We start from the raw sequence: 25566 nt of genomic DNA, 5'->3' as shown, positions 1-25566 counted from the left end.
AATATTTTTAATATATTTTAATTTATATCTATATTTATATAAACATAATAAAATTGGTCTTTAAAAGATTTTTTACAAGTAATTTTTTCTGTTACCTTGTTTTTTTGTGTTAAAGTTATTTAATAAATTATGATCCTTGATAATATTAATATAAATTATGAAAAACTCTTGAGTTATATCTCATTTAAATATTTTTTCTTTTATTATAATAAGTGCATTTTTAATTCATTTAAGTAATAAATGAATTAATTTTATTATAGTTACAAAATGACTTTTAGAATTTAAGCATTAATTTTATGTACAATATAACTTTAGTTTTATTCTTTGTTCTTTAAATATAATTTCTCTTTAAAAAGAGATAAAATTCAAACATATAATCAAAATTTAAAAAAAAATATATAAAAAATGTAGTACTATTATTTTTGTTACAGTTACTATGTATATACTAAAAATAGTGATATCTGTAAATCATTTTAATTGATTAATGTTTTTATCATAATTTTGTTTATATATATATATATATATATATATATATATATATATATATATATATATATATATATATTTCACCGTTATTTAAAATTTAATAATTTTTTTTCCCATGAAAAAAGGTATGTGAAATTAAATCACTTGAGAAAATTATACAAATTTTAAAGACATGAAAGTAATTTTTTTTTTAAGTAATGCAACATTTATCTATTATATTTATCATAAATATAAACAAGACAGCCACTCATGGGTTAAATTTTTCCAGTGTAAATATTTTTAGCACACTTTTTTTAGTTTAAATTGTAAATTCTTAAAAATTAGATTTATTTTCCTATTAAAATTAAGAGATTAAAATTGCTATCAATACACCATAAATCCATGCATTAAAGTAAAGTCTTTAATGGTCATTTGAGATTCGATATCAATTATGAATATTACATATGTATAAGATATAAGAATTAACTTACTTTAATAAAATTATTATAGTTTTGCCAAAGGATATATATATATATATATATAACCAATTCAAAAGAAGAATTTAAGTTGTTCAATTTGATGGGGGTGTTTATCTGCTTTTGAGTAGCTGAATAAATTTTAAAAATTTTACATTGATTGTTAATTGTCTTGCTTGTGTTCTTAATCAATTAAAAAATTTTAATTAATAAATTTTAGCAGAGTTATTATTGTTATTATTATTATTATTATTATTGTTGTTATTTATTTCTTCTCTCCAATACCTTCGTGTATCGTATTTGTATGTGTTGTTTAAGACTCATGCTGCATCACGAACGAACGCAGGAGACTGTGGTTTTAATAAGGGACCCACAGGGAAGGAGGCGTCACTTCCTAGGTTGGTGGAAATGTAGACTGATCGCTTTGGTTACTGTTTTGAACCCAACATCTGCCTGAAGCATGTTTACCCCGGAAGACAATGAAGGGGAGAACATACTCCTGTGCGGATGTTGGAGCAACCGAGAAAGAGTTGGTTCGGTGTTGGATTTTTATTTTTTAATGGATTGTTTTAGCCATTCTTTTCTGCTTTTGGATTCAAGTCAAAAGAGTCAGTCAAGCAAATCCCTCTCTTCCTACCCCACAAGAAAGTGAAATTAGACGCTAATTGTCTCCTTTGATTCCTTTCTTTTCTGTTCAAATCTCTCTATCTCATATTCCTAAATCAGTTTGGTGGGGCGCCCTATGTTTCTTTTGTCAGGATTCTCTTGCTGCACAACAAGGGCTAGGAACAAAGAAATGCATGGAAGCCCCGCATATCAATAAAAGATAAAAAAGAAATCAAAACTCCGAATCTGCCTTACTCACCCCCCACACCATCTATAAGGAGAACCGTTCTCCCTATTTTGCTTTCTCAAAACCATCAGTCATGGCTAGAGCATCTCAAGAGTCCTCCTCCTCCAAGAGGCACTTCCACTGGACTAAAAAGATTGGAACTGAAAATGATGAAGTTCCAACCTTTAAGTCTTCCTCAAACTCCATCGAGGAAGACAAGAAAGAAAATGCTAGGAGCCATGCTGCTTTGCTAACTCCAAAGAAGAAGCTGCCAGCAGTAGCAGTTGCTAGGCTTCGTTCTGTTCTTTCAGCCTTTGGTAAGAATCGGTCTAATCTACCAATGGGACTTGGACCCCGAGTGGTTGGCACCCTTTTTGGCTACCGCCGTGGGCATGTTCATTTTGCATTTCAAAGGGATCCCAATTCGCCTCCAGCTTTTCTTATAGAACTTGCTACACCAATTAGTGGATTGGTTCGAGAAATGGCATCTGGGTTGGTGAGAATTGCATTGGAGTGTGACAAGGAGAAAGAAGAGGAAAAAAACAGAGCAGTGAGATTGCTGGAAGAGCCTATGTGGAGGACTTACTGTAATGGGAAGAAGTGTGGTTTTGCAACAAGGAGAGAATGTGGGCCTAAAGAGTGGAGAGTATTGAAAGCTGTGGAACCAATTTCAATGGGTGCTGGTGTGTTGCCAGGGTCTGCAGGTGAGCCTGGAGCTGATGGTGAACTTATGTTCATGAGAGCCAAGTTTGAGAGAATTGTTGGGTCTAGAGATTCTGAGGCTTTCTACATGATGAATCCTGACAGCAATGGAGCTCCTGAGCTCAGTATCTATTTACTAAGAGTCTAAAGTTATTTGCATATTCCTTCTGTTTCCTAATTTTTTATAGCAATTTTGGAACTGTAAGCTAGTCATACTTGTTTAGCTCTTGAAGAACCATGAAAATGGAGGATCTAGCACTGTCCAAGTTTTCTGTTATGTTGCTTTTTTTTTTTCTTTGAGAAAATGGGGGGGTAAGTGGGGCTTTACTCGTATTTGTTAGTTGTAAATGGAGGGGCAAATACATTAGAACATGATGATATTGATAGGTGGGGTCATGAAAGTGTATATGTATAGGGTGTGATTTTTTTTTTTCTTTATGTGAGTGATGAGACATGGAGGCTATAATGCAATCATGAATATCTTCTCATTTTTCTTTAATTTCTTTCTATATTTTCTATATCACACTCATTTCAATGTGGAAAATTTCCCTTTCTTTTCCTCCAGAAAGGAATACTAACAAAAACAGGGCTACCAAGAAAGTGATTGGAGTGGGATTTTGGGATCTATCAGCTTGTTTGTTGGGATTATCATCTTGGAATCATTTGAATTTTTTCTCAATCACACTTGAAAGTTAGGCCATCAAGAACAAACATAATTACATGGATGGTCTTATCTTGCTTATATGCAGTCAAATATCCAAGCAATTGAACTTTTTATGGTCTATTTCATTTCATTTTCTTGCATTATATTTTGTCTGCTGAGATAGCAATTGCAACTTTTGCATCTAAAATGACGTATTTCTTTTTTTGCCCTCCCTAAACTGTTGATGGGCAAGAAAATGGTCATTGAGGACTCATCCTCAGTCTATGCGAGGGGAGGATTGATTGAGTTCATCAATAACAAGTCTAGTTGATTCTTATTTTTCATCTTTATATTCACATATCTATGACAGAACAAAATTTTCAGTATTTGATCCAAAAGGGTAAAATATGTTCCGATAATTGCTTTTGGGAACAAAAATTCTGTGAGGATTGATCCCAAGAAAATTTATTAAAGCCCAATCATAGAACTTCTCAAAAGCAAAGTACAAAGAGAAAAAAAAATTTTTTTAATTCCAGACAGCTGAATCAAGCAAGCCTTTGTCATTTGTTGACTGCTTTTTACCTTGTTATTTGATTCTTCTGTTAAATCTTAAAGCTTCTCTGTTAAGTTCTACACAGTTTTTGAATTACATTCTATCCCCAAGAAAAAAAAAAAAAAGAAAACCCCTTTGACATGGGTATTTTATTCAGCTTTGAGGATCTTTGGGAGGGTAATATGTAACACTTTTCCTGGATATGTCTACCCTTTCTCCATGTTTAAAGATTTTATTTAGTCATCTTCCTCTACCAAGTAATGACTAAAAATACATAGGAAGGGAAAGGAAAGTGGCAATTTGGGAGGGTGTGGGTTACAGCCGGGACAAGAACAATCCTTTGATATGAGCATACGCAGAAATCGAGGTTGTGTTTTTCATCATCTACTCATTATTATTTTGATTACTCCACCAAGTTTCCTCATAAATACAGCTCTAAGCCCATCTCCTAGAGTTGTTGCCTCTCTGTTTCTTCTCTTAGATTAAGCCTATTTTTTTTTCCGTAGATTAAGCCTATTAGATGTCTGCTATCTTGTCAATGTTTTATAGGCTATTTATCTATGGCCCATCCACTTAGATTATCAAAAAAAAAATTCTGGGTGAGAGTTGGAATAAATTATAGTTGTGCTTTTTTACGCAAAAAAAAAAAAAAAGTTTTCACTAAATTTTAAGAGGATAAATTTAGATAATATATAATTGAGTTTATGATAAATTTAAAAAATAATATATGTAATTAATTAAGATCAATTCGTTTATATAAATAATTAATTAAATATAAAATAAATATTTTTAATAATAATACTTATAAATTTTTATATATTATATTTTAAATAAATAGAATTTAAACATTTAATATAATCATTAAATTTTTAAATATAAACTATTAATAAAAATTATTTTTTGTGTAGATTATTAATTAAAATATATAAAATTAAATGGTAATATTTTTTGAAGTATAACAATTGAGTTTGGTACAAGTTCGGATATTTAAAAATAGATTTTAATATAATTTGGGGTGAATTAAGTAGAGTAATTTTCATGGGTAATTTACTAATTATTATCCCTATGTCTATTCACTTTTAAGGACTATGAATTTTTTTTTTTTCAATTTAATATGATAAGCTTTATTTAGTTACTTCAAGTCAAATCCCTAGAAATGACATTATACAAGGTCAAGAATGAGATTGCTTCCATTCTTGTTCCTGCCGGAGTTCAAAAATAGAGTGAGTTTGAAAAGAATTCGGATCAAACCGACTGGTTGAATCGGTTTTCAAATTAATTCGAGTTTATAATTAAACCAGATAAAAAAGTAATTCGGTGTGACTCGACGGTTGAACTAGTAAACCAGTGTGATCCGATTGACCTGACCGGTTCAATTATTCAATAAAATAATTTTTTTTAGTATTAATATAAAGAATTGAACTCAAAATCTCATAAAAATTTTTAAAATAAAAATTAAATGAGCTAACTTGGTAGTTATTTTTTTATTTTAATATATTTATTTTTTTAACATATACTTAATATATCACAAATATAAAAAAAATTACACATTATATCACTTAATACTTTTATATAAAATTTAAAAATACTTTTAAAATTTATTAAATATAATTTAATAAATGTTAAAGTTTTATTTTAAATAAAAAAAATTTAATTAATTATATTTATTTATTTATATATTTTAGATATCATATTTAATTAATTTATATATATATTTAAATTAAATTTTAATGATCCATTGATTGAACCATTAATTCACTGATTAAACCATTAACTTATTCACCTGATTCACCTGATCCATTCGCTGGATCAACCTCCGGCCGGATTAATAACCTTAAACCACCTCGAATTTATTTAAAATACACAGCTGGAACGGGTTATTTATTCTTAAATCTTTTCTAATTTTCATTTCTCTCTCTCTCTCTCTCCCACATTTGAGTTGTCGATGGAGGTGGTGGGTGGTCTAGAGTGGCCACTAGCAATGGATGAGACAAGGAGAGGTCCTCGATGTCAAAAAGGCCGTCTCTAAATTTAGCAAAGGCAAGCTCAGTTCATGATGCACACAGAACAATAATATTAATGCAATCTCGATAACCAAAAATTTTAATTAGGTTTGCAAATGAATGGTAGTGAATTAAAGGTGATTGGTGACACAGTGCTTCAGCAAATTTGCAATGGAATTTGAAGCAAAAAGAGTTTGGCAGATGTATTTATAATAACTAATCGATTCTCAACCTAACCCTCCTCCTCCTTTTCCAGTGAATTATGCAGCTGCAAGTCAAGCTGGTTCAGACAAGTAGCCGAAAGATTCAATGAAAGTTCCAATGCCAATCTGCATTTCTACTGTTCCCTTAATATTTTGAAAAAACAAAAGGTTACTTTGTTGACAAAGTTCAGCAATGTCAGGGTTGATTTAAAAATTCAAGTGGGTTATTTAACTATCAAATGGCTTCATTTATATTACTGCAGTATTTGTCATTTAGCTCTCTCTATCTTTATATTCGTCATGGCCTCCTCAACATAATAACTAATTTCATTTAGTTATCCTATAAAAAAAATTGCTATCATTAATTGTTATATAGTTATGATTTGATCAAGTGGCTATGCAATCAATATAAACAAATCAATTCTACGTTGATTTTTCATATACTGTAAGTGTTACCTCTTGGAATCAACACGTTTAATAGTCTAGATTTGCATGCTTTTGTGCATTGAATCAGGAATGTTTCTGAATTATGGGATGAGTAAAATATCAGCAAGGAAGTTTTCAAAAAAAATGCAGTAATACAGTTTAACAGATCCTCCCAAAGAGAAATGAATGATAGTTTATGATATAATTAACTCAAAGTAAAATGGTGAAATGTTTACAAACCAACAAATAACAAGTAACTTGACTCGTAATTGTAGACTTGAGTCAAGCATAAAACTGGGCAAGGCCAACTTTATGCTAACAGACTAACTTCACTGATTTTCTGCTGGATTTTTTTCAAGATCACATGAATAATGATTTATTTTCCAGGCGTCACCAAATGTGGAACATGATTTATGCTAACAGGCTTGGATTTGTGGAACACCAGAAGAGCCAACACCAAATTTCAGGGATAAATATTCATTTTTGGAAATATGTACTGATGAATGGAAGAAGTCAATTTCAGGGGGAAAAAACTATGAACACAATCTCTTCTATAGGACTTTGTTGATCACAGCAGATTTCACCACCTACGAAGCATAATGTTTTTTTTTTTTCCAATGTGATGGAGACTCATGACTTCTCAATCACTAACTGTTGCTTAATCTCTTTGTATTGCTGCCTCTTCTTGTCAAATAATCTCCTACTTCAAAGGTGGTCTTTGACGAGCAAAACCTGGCTGAATGATTTAATTGACGATGTGTTGTCCAAATAAGAACACAAACCAGAAACATGCATCAGTTTCAGAAAAAGAAACTCACACACATTAAAAAAAAAGGGATTTCCGCCCACTGGGCCCTTTAAGGTGTGAAAATGTAGATGATAGCTTTCTGGTCATTTCTTGTTGTCACTGTCTTTCAATTGCAGAAAATGATACTGTTTTTCAATGGTGCAGGGGAAATAAAGGAGGGAATATACCTGAAGAAGCATGGAAGGAGCTGCAGCAGGTTCTGCAATTATATGACCTCTTGTTTTTCTTCCATTTAGTGTAGCCACAGATGGGCTGTTAGCTGTTGTTATGTCCCAAAAGCTTCGTTTCTTTGTAGTCGGAACCGGTGACTTGAAGCGGTTACTTGGACTCTTCAATTCACCCATGTTTGATTCCTTTGGTCGCAAGCTAGCCCTGGTAACCACCCTCTTTGCCCCTTCCTTTGGAACTCCTACTAATGATTTCTCACTCTTTCGAGAAAGCTCACGAATACGTTCATCCTTCTGTTTTATCTGTAACGCATGATCTTTCTTCATTCTCTCAACCTCTGCCTCTAATGCCTTGATAGTCCGCTGAAGCTCTCTAACTGTTTCTTCTTCTCCCTTTTTCCTGGATTCAGGAGTGAAACAGTTCCTAGCTAAAAAGGAAGGCCTAGCTTTTCTTTTTTCATTTGGTTGGGTATTAGGAGTTAAGAGAGAGGAAATTGATGGAGGGGTTGGGGAGGCATTTGCAGCCAAGGATTGTGCTTGGAGGGTTAGTAGCTTTTGTTGCTGGCGAGCTAATTGTACTCGCAATTCACGGTTCTCTTTTTGCAGTTCAAGTAATAGCTTGGCCTGATCAGTTTCAGTTTCTGGCAGATGTTGTATTTCCACATTTGCCTCGCATGCCTGCAAATGAAGAATCAAATGGCATTATTATGTCAGCTTTCATGCCAAAATTACTAGAACAATTATCAAATCAAACCTTGGTTCGGATCTCCTTTGCTCGATCAGCCCAATGCAGGGTGTTTTGAGTTTCACCAAATGAGAGATTGCTTGGACTGATATTTGCAATCATTACAGTGTTGCAAGCTCCTCCTAATGAGTCCTTGAGAAGTTGAGTGAGCTTGGAGTTTCGGTATGGTATGTGTTTCTTACCCTCAACAAGGGCATTGATGCAGCTGCTTAGTGCAAGGAGCGATCGATTTATGTTTGCACCCTCAAGTGATCTAAGAGTTCTCTGATCAGTTGCTAAGGCTCTCTCTGATCCCGCAAGATCAATGAGTGAGAGCTTCCCCACTCTATTGACAACATTCATTGAAGCATCCTTAACTCGGTATTCAACGACAACCTGAAAGGAGCAGAATAGACCTTTCAAGAATCTAAAAAAGTACAAGGGAATTTTCTTCCCTTGAAATCATAACAAGAAGAAACGAAAAAACGAAGACAATAACCTGCAGAATAGCATGTGATCGTGAAGAGGTTTCATTCGCACGAGTCGGTTCAGTTGTTCGGTTTTGATTTCCCCGTTGAAGCAATGCCATTACCTGCCATAGCACAGATGAAGATATCAACTTTCTCCAATCAAGTAACTACTGACCTTCAAAGTAGTCTTTTATGGAAGTAGGAAGTTACTTCGTCTGTAGAATAAGCTCTGTACTGAGTGAGGCCGGCTGCTATAATTCCCTGTTACATTGGAACAAATATCATTCAAGACAGTTCAAATCTATAATATGAACAAATTATAAACTTCAAAAACTTTAGGTCCTTGAGGAAAATTGACAGGCCATAGATAACAAAAAAGTTGAACCTGGAAAAGAAGAAATAGAGGGAATGTTAACACAGTGTGACAGTGTCAATCCAGCAAAAGCATCAGAAATTTTTATTTTATTTTCTGGTAAGCAAAATAGAGGAATAAATTGAATATAAAAAAGAAGGCAGACCTGTTTATCTTCTCTAAGCACTAGAGGCCTTCCAGGAGAGAGCAAATCTCTGACAGTTTCATTATAAACTTCAAGATATGAAAGATGAACAGCATGGTTTCCATCACAGCTCCTCTGTCTAATCTTAGTGAAAAGATCCTTAATTGCCAAAACCATCACTCCAGGATTCTCCACTGTCCCTAGCATTGTGTATGTTTTCCCAGCACCAGTGGCACCATAGCAAAATACTGATCCATTCCTTCCTTGCAACACTGCTTCTACAAGCTCTACTGTCCTGAAAATTCAATTCAATCGGTCATCATTTTTGCCCATCTAAGAAATGGTCTATTGACTATTCGTTGATTGTCGGACTAGAATCATTAGACTCATAAAATCATTTCATTTTCTCAGCAACCAAACACATTGGCTAACATTAGCAAAGGTAAATCAAAACAAACACAGATTACTAGATTGTAGGGTCTCAAATGCATAATTAAAAAATATTAGCAGGAATTGTGATTCAAGCACATGAAGCTATATAAATTTCAGCTAACAACTATTCAGCAAAATCATGGGAATTCAAATGCATAGGGGGAGTTAAATTTCCAGGTATATCATCAGAATTTCATGTATCAAGAAATAGTTGTTAACAAGCAACACCAAGCTTCACGAGCAGGAAAATCGTTCTCAGAACTAACATTTATCCATTCAAATTGAAGCAATCAAACTCACGTGGTAGAATAAACTTCCTGTTGAGAAGTTGAATCCGAAAACGAAGCATCAAAGGTGAAATGGCGTCCACGAACCCTCTTTAGCCTAAGATAATCATTATCATTAGGAAACTCAGTCAAATACACATCTTTTCTATTCACAATCTTCACACAGCAGCGCAAACCAGCCTCTCTTTCCTTCTTGAACATAGGCCTAAGCCTCACAAACACTAAGATGCGGCTTCCACTAGCCTCATTTTTCTCCGAAACAGATTCTAATTTTTCCACTTCTAGCACATTTTCTTTCCCAAGAAACTCTCTTGGCTCTGTTTGTGGCACTGAACTTCCCATCGAAAGCTTCCTAGCGACTGTAGTCGAAACATTGGCCTTTCTTGGAAACGAAGGGAACCCAATAAAACGATCCGGACCCATCACAAGATTCTCCTTAGCAACATCCACAGGTGGCTGTGGCAACAGAAAGGTTCTTGTGCCTGCTGAATTAAGTTTCGCATTAGGCAATGTAGGCACCGTGGGCATTGTGTTCTCTCTCATTACATTGTCTTGCTCAGAATCTTTAGTTTCTTTAAAATCTCTCTCGTTTTTTTTGCAAGAACTGAGGAGATCCACGCTTGGATGTGTCGAGAATCGTTTCTCTTCAGGTTTGGGGGAGAGGTTCCGAAGAGTTGAAGAAGCTTTCTTTTGCTGCTCATATAACAGAGTCAAAGCTTTCATCTTCTCTTTCAAGCCATGGTGGGGATTTCTCAATGGAAAGCTCACATGGGTCTCTTCTTGATCCGAGCTAGGTCTGGTTCTTTGCACTGTGTTTGGACCATTTTGGTCTTGGCTGTTGATATGAGACCTGGTTGACACTGGCATTCTAAATTTTCTAGCTATTCAAACATGCCTGTTTTTTTTCTCCAACCCAGTTCGAGTAACTGCTCAAAATGCAAGAAAGTTTTGAAATTTCCCTGGAAAGTTGAGTGATTGATGGGATATGGAACTGAGTTGAAGCTAAAAGGAGAAATGGAAAGAGAGGGAAGATCAAGATTGCAACTTTGTGAGTTAATTTTGGGGCGACTCGGAGCTGTTAATTTGGAGTAAGATCCGACGGCTAGCGGGGAAGGTCAGATTTTGAAGTGAGGTGCTATTAACACTACACTTTTTGCTTCTCGCAGTCCTCTAGAATTAAATTCCAATGTGCTAAAAAGTGAAAACCTCAGTGAAAGGGAGTGGAAGGAGTAGAAACTGGAGTGCTAATCGGGTTAATTTTTGAAATGAAAATTTTTAAAAGAATTTTTTGCAACGGTCAAAATGTTGTCAGCCCCAAAACGGTTAGATATTATAGCCATGGGGCCCACTAGCAAAATTCGTAATGACTAATGTGAATAATTAAAGTACAAATCTTTTTCAAAGCAAGCAAAAGCAAAGGGTGAATTATATAGTGGTGCTCAGGCACACCATTTGTCCATGCAAACTTCTATCCTACACCGTTGACGGTTAAATAAAAGTACATCGAGTGGCTAACTGGCTAATACTAACTCGTCACACAATGGGTTTGCTTCGATACAAACCAAGATTAGTTGATTTTCTCGTATAAAAAATTGGATGTTGTTTAGATCTTTGCTTTACTTTCACTTGTTTAGACAAAAATTGGGAAAAATAATTTTAATTATGAAATTTTTAATTTTAATTTTAATTTTAATTAAATTAAATAAAAATATATATATATTCATAAGCGGATGAATGATGACAAACATTAGTTTTATGCTATCAAATATATATAATTTGCATTTCACTTTTTTTCAGGAAGTTAATTAAATTACAAATTCTCAAGTAAATTTTTAAATAATTTCTTCAACCAAACCCCATTTTTCTTGTTTATTCAATTTTAGTGAAAGAAAGAAATAGTTGTGTCATTAGATATAGGCATAAAGCTATTTTACTTTTTCTTGGATAATTATGTTTAGATCATCTTAGCTTAATCCTTCATAATACAACTAAAAAAAAAAAAAAACAGAAGCATCAATTAATTTATTTGAATATTGTTAGAGAAAATGACATAATTATTTTTTGAATGTTCATCCTTTGGTTGGATAGCAAATAAATGAGAGAAATGAGAGAAAATGAAAAAAATTATATTTCCAAATTTTTCTTCATCAACCCAAAATATTTTTTTCCAATTTAGTGAAATGGAGAGGATTAGATATTATTTATATTAAAATTACTTATAACATCATATAATAATAAAATTAAAACTCATTGCATTAGGTAATTCTATTAGAAGAGAAATTCTATTTCTCCTCTATTTTAGTAAGATATCCAAATAATTTCTATTTTTTTTCTTTTCTTTAATTTTTCCGCATTTCTTCTACACAAATAAAGATCTAAACAAAGGATTAGGGATAATGACCTAATCAAAATTCGAAAATTTCTACAACTAAGAAAAGGATAAACAACTTTCAGCACAAAACTCTTTGCATTAAAAGGGGAAACTGATGGAAAGAAGGCAGCACATCCATCAACCACACTCTTTTTGAATTTACAAATAAGTATATAATACTTGCCTTCGCCGTTATATAATCAAAGGAAGCATCCACATTTACCTTGACATTACATTACCAGGTAGAGGGGACCATTTAATTTGACCTTTATTATTTCGATGAGTCATAGGCTGGATAGGACTCGTAGGATTTAAACCCAAATTACACAAATCCTGAATGTCCTTATGAAATCTATTGTTGGACCTAGGGATCTTAATCTATGTTTTGATGATAATAAATAATTATTGTGCTACTGATCTACTTTAGAAGTATTTGTATTAAGATTGGAGGTCCAAAGTTCAAAATTAAGAAATTATTTCAAATCAAGATTAAAAGAGATAAAAAATTCAAGCAAAGATCAAGGAGACGCTATAATTTAAAATTTTCTTTTATCTTACGAATCTCAAATGGTTAGTTATGTTAGCTCAAGTCTAGGTTTCTCTAAATTTCTTAGTGTCTTTATTTTTAACTTTTTCTTGACTAAAGGGGAGTAAAATAAAATTTTTATTTTTGAGAAATGCAAATTTGTCTTTAAAAGTATTTTCATTGAAAAGTTTATTAAATTAACTTTTCAACAGTTTAAACAGATCGAAAATCCGAGTTTAGGTCAAAAAGTTATGAATTTTTAACTTATTCTTGACCAAGGGGGACTAAAATGAAATTTTTACTTTTGAGAAATGCAAATTTGTTTTTGAAAGTATTTTCATTGAAAATTTTAACACATTAACTTTTCAACGGTTTAAATAGATAAAAAAATCTGAGTTTGAGTTAATAAGTTACGAGTTTTTGAAGCCTAAATGCCATTTTTGTGCCTTTTATCCAGAGAGCACTTCGGCAGCCGAAGTTCACTCTTTAAAATAATGGTTTTTGAGTTTTTAAAGCTTAAATGTCCTTTTTCTCCAGAGTTCACTTCGGTAGCAGAAGTTGGGACCTTCGACGGTTGAAGTTCACTTTTTAAATGATGTTTTTTAGTGCCCCAACCTTCGACAATCACAGTAAATGACTTCGACAACTGAACTTGAGTTTTTGCAACTTAATAAAATAGGGTTTTGGGTGGTTACTTCTTCTTCTCTCTCTAGAACTTAAGCTGCCATAATTGATTATTGAGAGCTTGATATTTTGAGTTATAATTTCTTTGTTCTGAGAGTTAGTTCAAAGTTGTTGTGAACATTTATTGCTACTTGAGTGCGATTGAGCATTAAATTATTCTTGAGTATAAAGGGATTTATAAAAGAGTAATGGTTTACTTTTGTGGTAATTGTAAGGGTTTTATTCTTCAATCAAAGAAAAATTTTAGTAGAATTAACTCTTAAGGAGGGCCTTAAGGAGAGGACGTAGACGTGAGATAGCCGAACCTCTATAAAATCTCTTGCGCTCTTTCTTTCATTCCTTTTCCTTGTGCATTTCACTTGATAATCTCCACCTATCCTTCCAAATTTTTAATTAAAACCCAATTCACCCCACTATTGGGTTGTTACAAGGGATAACACCTCTTAATGGTGAGCCAGGGATTAGGCTTACAATCCTGGAACACAACAGCTTTCCAAATATTCCAACATAAATAACTGGAGAATTGAACAAAATATTGGTTTGTTGATGGGAAGTTCTCCAAAACGTGCTTCCACCAGCCCATAACAAAACCAAAACTTGCCTCCCTAGGAGAATAACCCAAAGGCGACCCAAACCAAGAAACTTTGGCAAGATGGCAAAAGAATAACAAGTGTTCAATGGTTTCCTCTTGATGGTTACACAGCTGGCATCTAGGATTTACATTACATTTTCATTGAAAAGATTGTCTTTGGATGCCAAAGAACTCTTACAACATCTCCAAATGGAATTCTAGATTTTTGGAGGAACTTCCAAAGACCAAATCTTCTTCCAAAAAGCTATCAAACCTGAAAAGAAGAAGAGGATACCATCTATTGTGATTGTGAATGAGCTTGAATTTTTTTAATCTTGAAATACACCGCTTTAATTGAAGATGCTCCTTGTTTCGCAAGATGCCAAACCATTTCAGGTTCTCTAGCGGTTTCCGCTAAAGGAAATTTCAAAATCTCATAACACTCCTTAGGCTCAAATGATGCGTAAATATTAGGTCTGCCCCAGTTTCTAGTTTCAGAATTGATCAAATCAGCAACATACAAAATAGAAGAGTCTAGTGGTCTAAGGCCACTAACCTTGAACCCCGGAAGAGTAGGAATTCAAAATTCATTCCACACATTTATGAAAGAAAAACCTAGCACATTCCATCTCAAATCTGACAAAATAGCATCTCTACCTTCAATCAAGAAGCTTCTCCAAACCCATGAGCAATAATTCCCTAATGAAATATGATCGTGAGGGACTAATTCAACACACTTAACATTTAAAAAGTTTGAGTGGGGATAATAAATACCCTTCACCACCTTCACCCATAATGTGTCCGAATTTTTTAGAATTCTCTAAGGCTGCTTAGCCAATAATGCCACATTGAAAAGATTCAGATTCTTAAAACCAATTCCCCCTTCACTCATACGCTAAGACACTCATTCCAACCTAACCAATGGACATTCGATTTATCAAATGAATTCCTCCACCAAAATTTTGTTAAGAGCTGCTGGAGGTCATTAACAAAACCACTAGGGAGCCTGAATATCGATATAACATAAGAGGGAACCTCGTGTACAATTGCTTTAATAAGAGTTTCTCTTCCTGCTTAAGAGAGGAATTTATTCTTCCATCCTTGGATTTTAGAGAGAATACGATCTTGCAAAAAGGATAGTGCTTGTGTTTTCGATCTACCCCAAGAAACAGGCAATCCCAAGTACTTCAAAAAGGAACTAGAATTTTGAATATGCAGAATATTAGCAATTTCTCTATGACAAGCAAGACGAGTGTTACAGCTAAATGTGATATCAAACTTTGCTTAATTGATACATTGCCCAGATGCTAAACTGTATTTACCTAAAATGGAATCAATTTGAGTAGCTTCTTCCAAGGATGCTTAACCAAAGAGAATAGTGTCATCGGCAAAAAGGAAACGAGTTAAAGTGGGGTAGTATTAAGAGATTTTGTATCCTTGGATGAGATTCCCTGATTGAGCCTACTCAAGTAACCTTGGAAGCACATTAGATATTGATCCCATAGCATGATTACATGTTAATATATTAAGTTTTAGAGAAATTACATTTAGATACAGTTAAAGACTGAGAAATTATCCGTTATAAAAGTGGTTATTTCTTACTCTCGCTAGAAGAACAAAAGCTTGATGGGGTGATATGTTAAGATGTATAAATTTAGAGATGAAAAGATACATTAGGCCAACCCACATTTACCAACTCAGAAAATTTGATTTTTTAATGTGTAACGTCAACATGTTTAATGACATTAACTATTTTTTCATCTATGTGCTAACGATACGAAATCACATGTCTTGAATTACAATGAAGAATTAATTCTTGAGACTCTAAGTGCTCATACCGCAAAACTATAAGTTGTTACTCCAACATAAATTTTGAAACTTTTGTAGTTTAATTAGTCTAAGGTAAAGCATATGCCATTCACATCAAACAAATGACATATGATATATTTTTATTCAACGTGAATTTGTTAATTTAATTTATACTAAATTTAAAATAACGGACAAATTTAAAGATTTGATTGGATGTCAATTAGATAATTAATTTGACTCGAAATTGATCTGTTTGAATTAACTTGATCAATTCATATTTTGACATTAATTAAACTATTAGAATTAGTTTCTATGATAAAAGCAATATTTTAATTCAAAACAATCAAAAAGTCACAATTTAATCTGAATTTAGTATAATTTTTTATATAATGACTATATAAATAATTTAAATGAACACATTCATAACTTAAAATCATCTAAACCTGTTGTTCCAGCTCGACCCCTTTGTCTTTCTAAACACAATTTTAAGTGAAAATTTTGAACCTTAAATACAAAGAGACTGCCTCAAGATAACAATTGATTAATTAACATGTGATTAAATGAGCAATTATATGAATTTTTCTTGTATAAATTGGGTCTATCATGAATTTAAGACATTAGATGTATAGTGAGACTTACCTATTAAACCCATGAATCTCACATTTTTGTATTTTAAATCTATATTAAATCGAATTTAGATAAGAATTTTTATCGATTATAGAGTGAGTGGTATATAATTATCCACGTTATCATGATTAGTGTTTTTGTTAAAACTATAAACAATGGATATGCCTTCTAAGGAAGGCCAATGAAGCACTCAAATTATGAGAATTCATGAATGCTTTGGAGTGGAGTATATGTTATCTTATCATCATGTTCTTGTTCCATGATTCCCACTGTATTGTCCAATAATTAATTTATCCACATCTCTAATGAACTCACCTGCAATTTGACGAAATAATTCTTCATCCTAATTGGTGGCACCTCCATGTTTTTGTTATTTTATTTTGGGTTAATTGCCAAAAAAATCTTGAAGTTTATCAATTTTTGCAATTAATTATTAAAATTTGCATAATTATTAATTAAACTCTCACGTTTGATTGATGTCTTAGATTGACCCAACCGTTAATAAACTTTCATTATACTTAATAAGAATTTTACGTCAGCTACCATATTATCACTGAAGAAGCCACATAAAAAATCCAAAATCAGATTTAATTACTAAAAAAATCATGAAGTTTGCCAATTTTTACAATTATAAACTAAAGTTTGTATAATTACCAATTAATATCTCAAATTAACCCTACAATCAATCAACCATTAATATGTGGTGCTTGACAGTTAATTATATTAGATTTTATTTTAACTATTTTGGTTGAGATTTGGACTTTATAAGCTTATTGATAACTGATATTAATAAGCAATTAATTTAGGGAATGACTGTTCTTTCTTCCAGTGGTTTGATCCACTTTCCAATGGCCGGGAAAAGGTTAAAGAGAAAGTTACAAAATTGAATGAGATTTACAGCAAAATCACTGAAAAATAGATGCAACTTAGTGAAAAGTATAATCAAAATGATATATTGATTAATGATATGTAAAGCATAGTTGAAGTGTAGACAAAGACCCGAAAAAAATTAAGGATAAAATAGTTTATTTGAAGAAAGAGTTGACTGTGCAGAGAAGGAAGAATTTTATTTTATTTTATTTTATTTTATTTTGCTCTACTTCTAAGATTGAAGTATACTAATAAGTTATTAATGATCAGGTTAATTTGAAACACCAATAAAATGTAATAGTTTAATTGGTAATTATGTAAATTTCAAAGTTTAATTACAAAATTGGCAAACTTCACTTTTTTTGGCAAATGAACACAAATTTATGGTTTTGATATGGCTTTTCTAATGATGATATGGCAGCTGACGTGGAACTCCGTTAAGTATACCAACAGTTTTTTGACGGTCAATGTCAATTTAACACATCAATCAAATATAAGGGTTTAATTGACAATTATATAAATATCAGAATTTAATTGCAAAAATTATCAAATTTCAAGTTTTTTTGGCAAATAACTCTTTCATTTTCTATTTTTTATACTTAGCATAAAGAGAAAGAAATGATTAGATTTAATCAATCATGGGTAGCGTGGTTAGTCTTTATACATCTTAATAGGTGTTGAGTTTGAGTTTCTCCATCGACCTCTTTTAAGATTATTCACTATTAGGCTCCGTTTGTTTCGCAAAAAATAACTTGTGTATAAAAAATATTTTACATGATGAAAATATTTTTCATTGTTTGGTTGTAATGTTAAACTAATGATATATATTTATATCATATATGTAAAAATATTTTCACATTTTAATAAGATTATCGAAGTCATTTTCTTTAGTAATGACTTAGTTTTGATCAAGAAAATTTTTGTTGACGCATTTCCCTAACTGCTCCAAAATATTAAAAAATACGAAAAATAATTTTTAGGAAAATCTGTGAAACAAACGGAGCCTTAATCTAATAACAATGAATATCAATCTTGGTACCTATAAAACCTAATCCTAAAATTGTAAGTGAGAGCTTCTAATCCAATGAACGAAAATTCATGCACATCAAACCATTTGCAAGCATTATGGAAGACATTGTTTATCAAATGAGTTTGCAGTGCATTTCACTCATCCTCAATGCTACTAGACCTAATTTATTATGAATCTAAGATATAAATATGTGAATTCTATATATTTTATATTTTATATGTAGACTAACCAATTTAGCATAGCAGGTCTATTGTTGAAATTATGTTTGTTGGTCATTTTAAATGTATTTTTTTTCCCTCATGCATTTGCAGAATTTGCTGTTGATGGTGTGAATTGCTCTTGTTTTTTATTTGCTTGAGAGTTTGTTGTCATTTTTCAATCATGTTCTTCTCATGTTTCAGGAAAGGAGCTGAAAGAAATATCTGATGAAGGAATGGAGTTTGATCCATTCAGTCAGCACAGATATTTTTGCCCCTGGATTGTATCAGCAAACACTCGAGCAGCTGGTTGGAAGCAAGCATTATCTGCTTTATTTCATCAAAAGTGCATTCTAGCCTTTCTACAAATCTCCTTCACCCATTTCCATGATCAAGGTACTGTGACCATAGAAATTATGTATTCATACCATGCAATTGTTGACTGTTGTATCACTAGGTTTGGCATGGCAGCAGCCATCAAATTTTACAACCTAAAGTATTTTGTGAATTAAACTGTAACATTGGCAGGACAGATTGCATTCTTAAATATTGTTGTGAGATTTTGGCAGGGGGGAAATTACAAGAAGAATTTGGTGTTATTCCATCAAGCCACAATTGGTGACAATCACCTTTGAATAAGGTCTGTTAAAGCCTCTTTCTGCAACAACAGCCCTCTTGTCTCCTATAAGCTTTGCAACTCTGCTCACCAGAAAAAAGAAATAATTTTACTGTTTATTAACTCTGTGATTATGCAATGAATTCTTAAAAGGTGATCTTGTTTTATGAGCTTAGCATTTCTGTTTATACAGAACAATGTTCTGCGAGAGAACTGCCAGAGAATTGACTTACCTGAAATAGGGGGAACCAGTGTTCTCTTGGACTGTCTTCACTCGTCCAATTCTCTCCACAACCTCCATACCTTCTAGTACTCTTCCAATCACCAGAATTGAGTCATCCAGGTCCGGTGAATCCCCAGTGGCGATCACGAATTCGGTACCATTTGGATCAGTTCCCACCTTTTCTTTATCAATCTCTAACTTCCCATTCCTTGCAATCAACTTCAACTTTGGAGGAGGTTTCAATGGATCCCTCACAATTATGCTAACAGTCCCAGCCGAATTCTTGATCCCTGAACACTCACTCTGTCTCTCCCATTCATCTGCGAGGCTTTCAACTGCCAAGTTACTTCCTTTTCTACTTGCAAGCTCAGCATCCACACCATAAGATCTCACCCCACCATGTTGCACATAGTTTGGCATGATTTTGATGAACTCTTTTCTTCTGTAGCTAATACCAGCAGCTCCACTCACAAGATTACTGAACCTAGCAGCTCCAGCAGGGACACCCTCTCCATATAATCCAATAATAATGCGGCCAACAGGTTCTCCATCAACGGATATATCAAGAAATGCTTGCTTAGTTGGAGTTTGGTTGCTGCAGTTTGGATTAGTCCCTGTTTTCTCTTCTGGCTGATCAATTTTACTGGTTCCTGGCAAATTTTCTTCAGCTTTTGCTTTTGACAGGTTAAATGGTTCTAGAGATTGAGAGCTGAGAAGAAGAAGCAATGAAGAATTGCTGAAAATTGCAAGCTCTCTGCGAGACAACTTGCAACATTGTTTGATGATAGGGCAAGTGGGTATGCTTTGAAAATGTGTTGGTGGTATTAGAGAATGGAGCTTAAGGGAGGATTGGATTTGGAGGAGTTTGGGGTTTTGTAACATTTCTCTGTGAAGAGGGTTTTGTTCAGTTTGAAGCTAAAGACTTTTCTTCCGGGAAAGGAATTTTGAGGATAAGAAAAGATACAGAGAAAATCCATCCATTGCAATTTGTAATGCATACAAGTTATCTGAAGCCTTGTGTGGGGTCGACACAGTACATAAATTAATAACAATAATATTTTATGGCAGAATGTGAATGTATAGAGGTTGTTTTTTTTTTTCACTTTTATCTTTTAATTTTAATTTATTATTAAAAAATTATTAAAATTTTATTTTATTTTATAAAAATTTCCCATATTTTTTATATTAAATTTTCATATTAAAAAAAATAATAAAAAGATATTTTTATCTCATTTTCATATTAAAAAAATATTAAAAATTTCATTAATCATCTAAATCTATTATAAAAATATCAGCAATTTTCTAAAAATAATGAAAATTAATTATTCACTAAAAAATATTAAAATTATATTTATAGATAATACATTATAATTTAGAGAAATTTTTTTAATATAAAAATCTCTTATCGCATATTAGAGAAATTTTTTATCAAACAAAATTAAAATTAAAAGATTATTTAGTAATATATTAAAGTTAAGAGATAAAAGTAAAATATTAAATAAAATTCCTGTGAAAATTACCAAAATGTACAGTATATCAGTAGAGTGGAGAAAAAAAGAAACGCAAATGCTGAGGAACTTTATTTTTTTATTTTTTTAAATACTCTATTTTCATTTTTTTAAAAAAAATAAAAAAATGTTCACTGTTAATAATAAAAAATAATTATTTAATTTAAACAACTATTCATATATTTCTAATTAAAAAAATAAATAATTATAAATATATTTAAAATTTTATTTTACTTTAATATGTATTATTTATTTATTTTATAATGATATAATTATTTTTTATTATTGTAAATAAATAATTTAGCCATAGAAAAGTTGTAATATATTTTTTGTAATAGAAAAACTGTTATTTTTCATTGAAAAAATATGACTTTTATTAAAAAAAGATAATGAAAAATAATTTAAAAATATTAATTAAATTTTTAAAAAATAAAATATTAATTTTTCAATAAATAAAAATTAGCACCTATAAATTAAAAACTATATTTTGTAATTATTTTACAGAATTCATTAAAAAATTACCATAATTTTCCACTATTGAACACGCCCTGATGTTCTCACTAAAACATCTTATTAAGTTATAACTGAGAAATTATTTTCCAAAAATGGTTTAAAAATTAATTATTGTATATTTTTTAATAGTTTGAAGGAGCTATTTGAAAGTGTTTGTAAAAGTTTAAATGTGATGGATTACTATCTTCCTCCCAAATTTAATTATATACCATTTTATTTATTTATTTATTTATTTATTATTATTATTATTATTATTATTATTATTATTATTATTATTATTATTGCAAAACTGAATTAGTTTAAAATGTTTGAAAGTAAAATAAATTTTGTCCTAAACAATTGATATATTATATATTTATTTAAACTTTAATTTGTAATATAAAATTTTTCTTATATTAATTTAAAGAATATAAAATTATTTTTAATTTGTAATAATTTATTTTTTAATTAAAAAACTAATTTGATTTTTTCTAAAAAAAAAATTAAGATGACTTAATCCTCTAATAAAAACTAAATCTATCTTTTTCACTTGCACTCCTCTTGTTATCTCCACTTACCTAATTCAATCGAGTAAATTACATTAATTATCTCTCAATTTAAGTAATTATTTTATTTTAATTGCTCAATTTCAATTTGTTAACATAAAATTTCTAAAATTTAATTTCATTATGGAAAAAAGGACCATTAACTTGCAATAATAGTTTTTATGTTATTTTTTCTTTTTTTTTAATTAATACTAAATTAATATTTAATTAAAAAATCTATAATTATTAGTCATTGTTTATTATTTTTTATTTTTTATATAAAAACTTGATAAAATTTCAAAATATTAATAAAATATTATTTTAAAATTTGAAATTTATTATTATTATATTAGTATTTTTCTATATATATAATTTTAATTAATAATAATAAATAACATATATATAATTAATAATTTTATTATTAAATTTATTTAAAATAAAATAATTTTATTGATAATATTATTCATTAATTTTTTTCATAAAGATAGAAAAAGAAAAAGATAAAAATAAAACAAAAGAATAATTTTATTTTTTTTATCTGAAAATTTATTATTATAAGTTGGGAAAACTTCGTTTTGAAATAAAATTAAGTCGAAGAATTTTACTTTAATAAATTGAAATTAAGTAATTGTAATAAAATAATCATATAATTTGAGTAAGTCGGTTTAATTTAAAAACTGATCCAACCCCTTCTTCTCCACCTTACTTATCCACCATCTTTCTTCTTCCTCCGCTGGCCATCGCTAACCTCACCATCTCTTCTCTCGGGTTAATTACCAAAAAGGTGTAATCAAAAATAAAATTTACCAAAACAGGTGATTTTGAAATTAATTACCAAAAATGGATGAATTGTGCTGAGGTAGACGGGCTGAATGCAAAACGCTAATCATAGTGGTGTTTTTAAGGTCCGGACGCTATTATAAATAGCGTCCAGATGTTTAAAAAGAAAGCTGAAAGCTATTCAAAAATAGCGTCCAGCTTTCCTTTAAATAATAAAAAATCAATTAAAAAAAATTTAAAGGTTGGACGCTACTTATAGTAGCGTTCAACCTTTTTTTAATTTTTAATTATTTTTTTTTATATTTTAAATAAAATATAAATATTATTTTAATAAATAAAATTATAATATTTAATAATATATATTATAATATTTTTATTATAAATAATATTTTTAATTTAAAATTAAATTAAAATTTAATAAAATAAAAATAAAAATTAAAAAATAAATAATTAAAAAATTTAAGAAAAATGAGACGCTACTATAAGTAGCGTCCAATTTTTCTTTAGATTTTTAATTATTTTATTTTATATTTTAAATAAATTAAAAATATTATTTTAATAAATAAAATTATAATATTTAATATTATATATTTTAAATTTTTATTATAAATAATAATTTTAATTTAAAATTAAATTTAAAAAAATAAATAATTAAAAAATTGTCACGACCCAACCTATGGGCGTACTAGGACACAGGCGACCTAAAGCCCCAGGGCGTAGTAAGGCTTAACTATGCATTAACCCAACTCTAAGGCCCATTTGGGCCCAATATCAAGAAAACAAGCGGACAGTCCAGGCCATAAAATGGACTTTCCAACGGGAGTTTTCGACTCACCCGACTGTAAACACAATAAACAATCCATTGGGAGCTCTCACCCTCCACATACTCATCAACATAATAATAAATGGGAGCTCAGCTCCCTCATCCAATCCATCAAACAGACTTAAAATATTAAGTTTACAGGTCCAACATGAATATAATATTACAGACCAATTTCAAATAATTACTGCTAACACATGCGGAAATTCTAGGAGTAATTAAAATTACACAATATTGATAAACAACCTGCGAGGTAAAAAGCGAGTTAACCTGCAACAAAATATCCTCCTGTGGCCTGTAAAAATTTTTGAGCAGAGTGAGCGTTCGACTCGAGAGTAACATATCACTCTTATATATAATCTCTATAACTATCTGAAACTACTGAAAACTGTAGATTGAAAAGAAACATACAAAAAATTTTCACATCTTTTCATCATTAAGGTAATTTGTAGCACTCACACACCCTGTAGTATCAATCATAACATATGGGGTGATCCCTATCTGACTCTCTTAAATCCAACCCAGCGGTAATTACTCAAGCTCGGACTTCCACTTAATAACCAAATCGAGGGTCAGTGAATTACTCAAGCCGTGACTACCCCTCGAAGAGCAGGTCCCGAATTACTCAAGCGTGACTACCCGTCCTTTCCATAGTCCACACCACATCACACGCACGCCAACGCCACGCTGCTGCTCCAAATTACCACAACAACATCCATGGTACATCAACGATTATGAATGCAACATAAATCGTGCCTAGAGTTTAACTACATAAATATATGCATATAAGTGATGCATGGGCATCTTTGAACATATAATAATATCGAAATTATAATTAAAATTAATATTTTACTCACAGACTTGACGTTGGTCAATGCGGTGAGCGGAGGAAGAAGGTCATCGGCTCACCTGACAATTTTATTACAATCATTTAATAAATTTGACTCAATACAAACAAAGAAAAAGACCAATACGTCCTAAGTCGTGCCGAAAATCCGGCAGAGTCTCCCCTATACCTAGGACCTACCCAACCTGCAAAAAGGCTCAAATAACACTTCTAGATTCTCAATTTCCACAATCACATCTCATCAATATCACATGGCCCCTCCTGGGCCCTCCAAATCAAACAATACTCAAAATCTTAAAAATTACGTTTTAGTCCCTATAATTGACATTTTGCAAAAATCCACTCAAACAAGCTCTAAAAATTCTGAAATTTCGCTCCGCGGTCCCTAATAATATTATAAGACTATTGCAAAAGGAATTATAATTTTTCGATCATCCACGAATATTTTATGAATTTTATTCTAAATCGATATTCGTCGAAAATGAGCAACTTGGAGTTCAGGTTTACCTATGCCAATTCTGACACCTGGAACGCGTCCAGAACGTCTAAAAATGCTAGGATTGACTGTAATATTGACCACGTTCTGAGACGGGATCTTGCTGAAAATGCAGTCCCGACGCCGGTAAGCTATCCTCGATCCGATCGCACCTAATTTAAGTCCAAATTTTGTTAATAATTATCATAAAATTATTTTTAAATTTTAGAAACCGAAAAAGTTCGAAAATCTCACCAAGCGATCTGGACCGTCCGATTATTGCCTTTTTCAAACAGTGTCCGATCGGAGCGGGACCAGTCCTATCTCGAAGATCTCGTCGTCCTGAGTCCATCGGTGGCCTCGGATTTCCGATCCGACGGTCGGATTGGCCAAAAATTGCCCGAAAAGATGCTGTACCCATTTCTCTCTCTCTATTTTTATTTTTTTTTTGATTGGTTGTTGACAGAGGAGAAGCTCTTCATTAAAGAAAATTCATGTCCTCTCTCCTATTTATATTATATATATATACTATTATAACTATTATTAATTTTCCAAGTAAAACATATTTACTATTCTCTTAAAATAATATAGTACTAACTTATACTTAGAGCTAGATTATACTATAAATTATTTGCTTACAATTTAATCTATCCTATTTTATTGTTAATGATATATTAATGTAAATTAGAAAATCATTTAATCTAAATTAATTAAATTATCAACTAGTTAACTAAAATAAAACATTAAAATTTTTAATAGAAATTTTAGAATCTATATTATCATTTATTATTGCTTATTTAATATAAATGCATAAATTGTTATTTATAATATATATATAATTAAAATTATTTATAAACTAGAGGTGATCTATTTAAAACAATACATAT

The 25566-nt window shown here is 31.2% G+C and overlaps 3 protein-coding genes across 3 annotated transcripts; 1 reads left to right on the top strand and 2 right to left on the bottom strand.

The window, feature by feature from the left end:
* Positions 1-1408: 1408 nt before the first annotated feature.
* On the top strand, positions 1409-2895 carry LOC110640552 (protein MIZU-KUSSEI 1-like). Its single transcript, XM_021791898.2, has one exon. It carries the CDS (start codon positions 1868-1870, stop codon positions 2621-2623), a length of 756 nt encoding a protein of 251 aa, XP_021647590.2. The 5' UTR covers positions 1409-1867; the 3' UTR covers positions 2624-2895.
* Positions 2896-6481: 3586 nt separating this feature from the next.
* On the bottom strand, positions 6482-10801 carry LOC110640549 (kinesin-like protein KIN-8A). The gene is made up of 7 exons (XM_021791893.2): positions 9702-10801; positions 8991-9264; positions 8683-8733; positions 8502-8594; positions 8033-8398; positions 7279-7956; positions 6482-7039 (listed from the first exon to the last, which is right to left on the bottom strand). The coding sequence occupies exons 1-7, from the start codon at positions 10553-10555 to the stop codon at positions 7004-7006; spliced, it is 2352 nt and encodes a 783-aa protein (XP_021647585.2). The 5' UTR covers positions 10556-10801; the 3' UTR covers positions 6482-7003.
* Positions 10802-18683: 7882 nt separating this feature from the next.
* Positions 18684-20188, bottom strand: LOC110640550 (peptidyl-prolyl cis-trans isomerase CYP26-2, chloroplastic). Its single transcript, XM_021791895.2, has 2 exons — positions 19223-20188; positions 18684-19072 (listed from the first exon to the last, which is right to left on the bottom strand). Exons 1-2 carry the CDS (start codon positions 20092-20094, stop codon positions 18970-18972), a joined length of 975 nt encoding a protein of 324 aa, XP_021647587.2. The 5' UTR covers positions 20095-20188; the 3' UTR covers positions 18684-18969.
* Between the last annotated feature and the right edge of the window lie 5378 nt (positions 20189-25566).

This window comes from Hevea brasiliensis, chromosome 2 (genome assembly GCF_030052815.1).
Source record: "Hevea brasiliensis isolate MT/VB/25A 57/8 chromosome 2, ASM3005281v1, whole genome shotgun sequence".
In the NCBI taxonomy this organism is placed as follows: domain Eukaryota; kingdom Viridiplantae; phylum Streptophyta; class Magnoliopsida; order Malpighiales; family Euphorbiaceae; genus Hevea; species Hevea brasiliensis.
The sequence above is the reverse complement of the archived record's forward strand: the minus strand, read 5'-3'. Positions and strand labels throughout refer to the sequence as shown.

Excerpts from the sequence above, each read along its gene's own strand:
- LOC110640549 (XM_021791893.2), bottom strand. The coding sequence starts at position 10,555 with ATGCCAGTGTCAACCAGGTCTCATATCAACAGCCAAGACCAAAATGGT. Across the intron at positions 8,734-8,990 it reads TGCTTAGAGAAGATAAACAG|GGAATTATAGCAGCCGGCCT; the intron begins GTCTGCCTTCTT and ends CCAATGTAACAG. Across the intron at positions 7,040-7,278 it reads CTCCTTCCATGCTTCTTCAG|CCAGGTTTTGCTCGTCAAAG; the intron begins GTATATTCCCTC and ends TAAATCATTCAG.
- LOC110640550 (XM_021791895.2), bottom strand. The coding sequence starts at position 20,094 with ATGTTACAAAACCCCAAACTCCTCCAAATCCAATCCTCCCTTAAGCTC. Across the intron at positions 19,073-19,222 it reads ACTGGTTCCCCCTATTTCAG|AGTTGCAAAGCTTATAGGAG; the intron begins GTAAGTCAATTC and ends TCTGGTGAGCAG.
- LOC110640552 (XM_021791898.2), top strand. The coding sequence starts at position 1,868 with ATGGCTAGAGCATCTCAAGAGTCCTCCTCCTCCAAGAGGCACTTCCAC.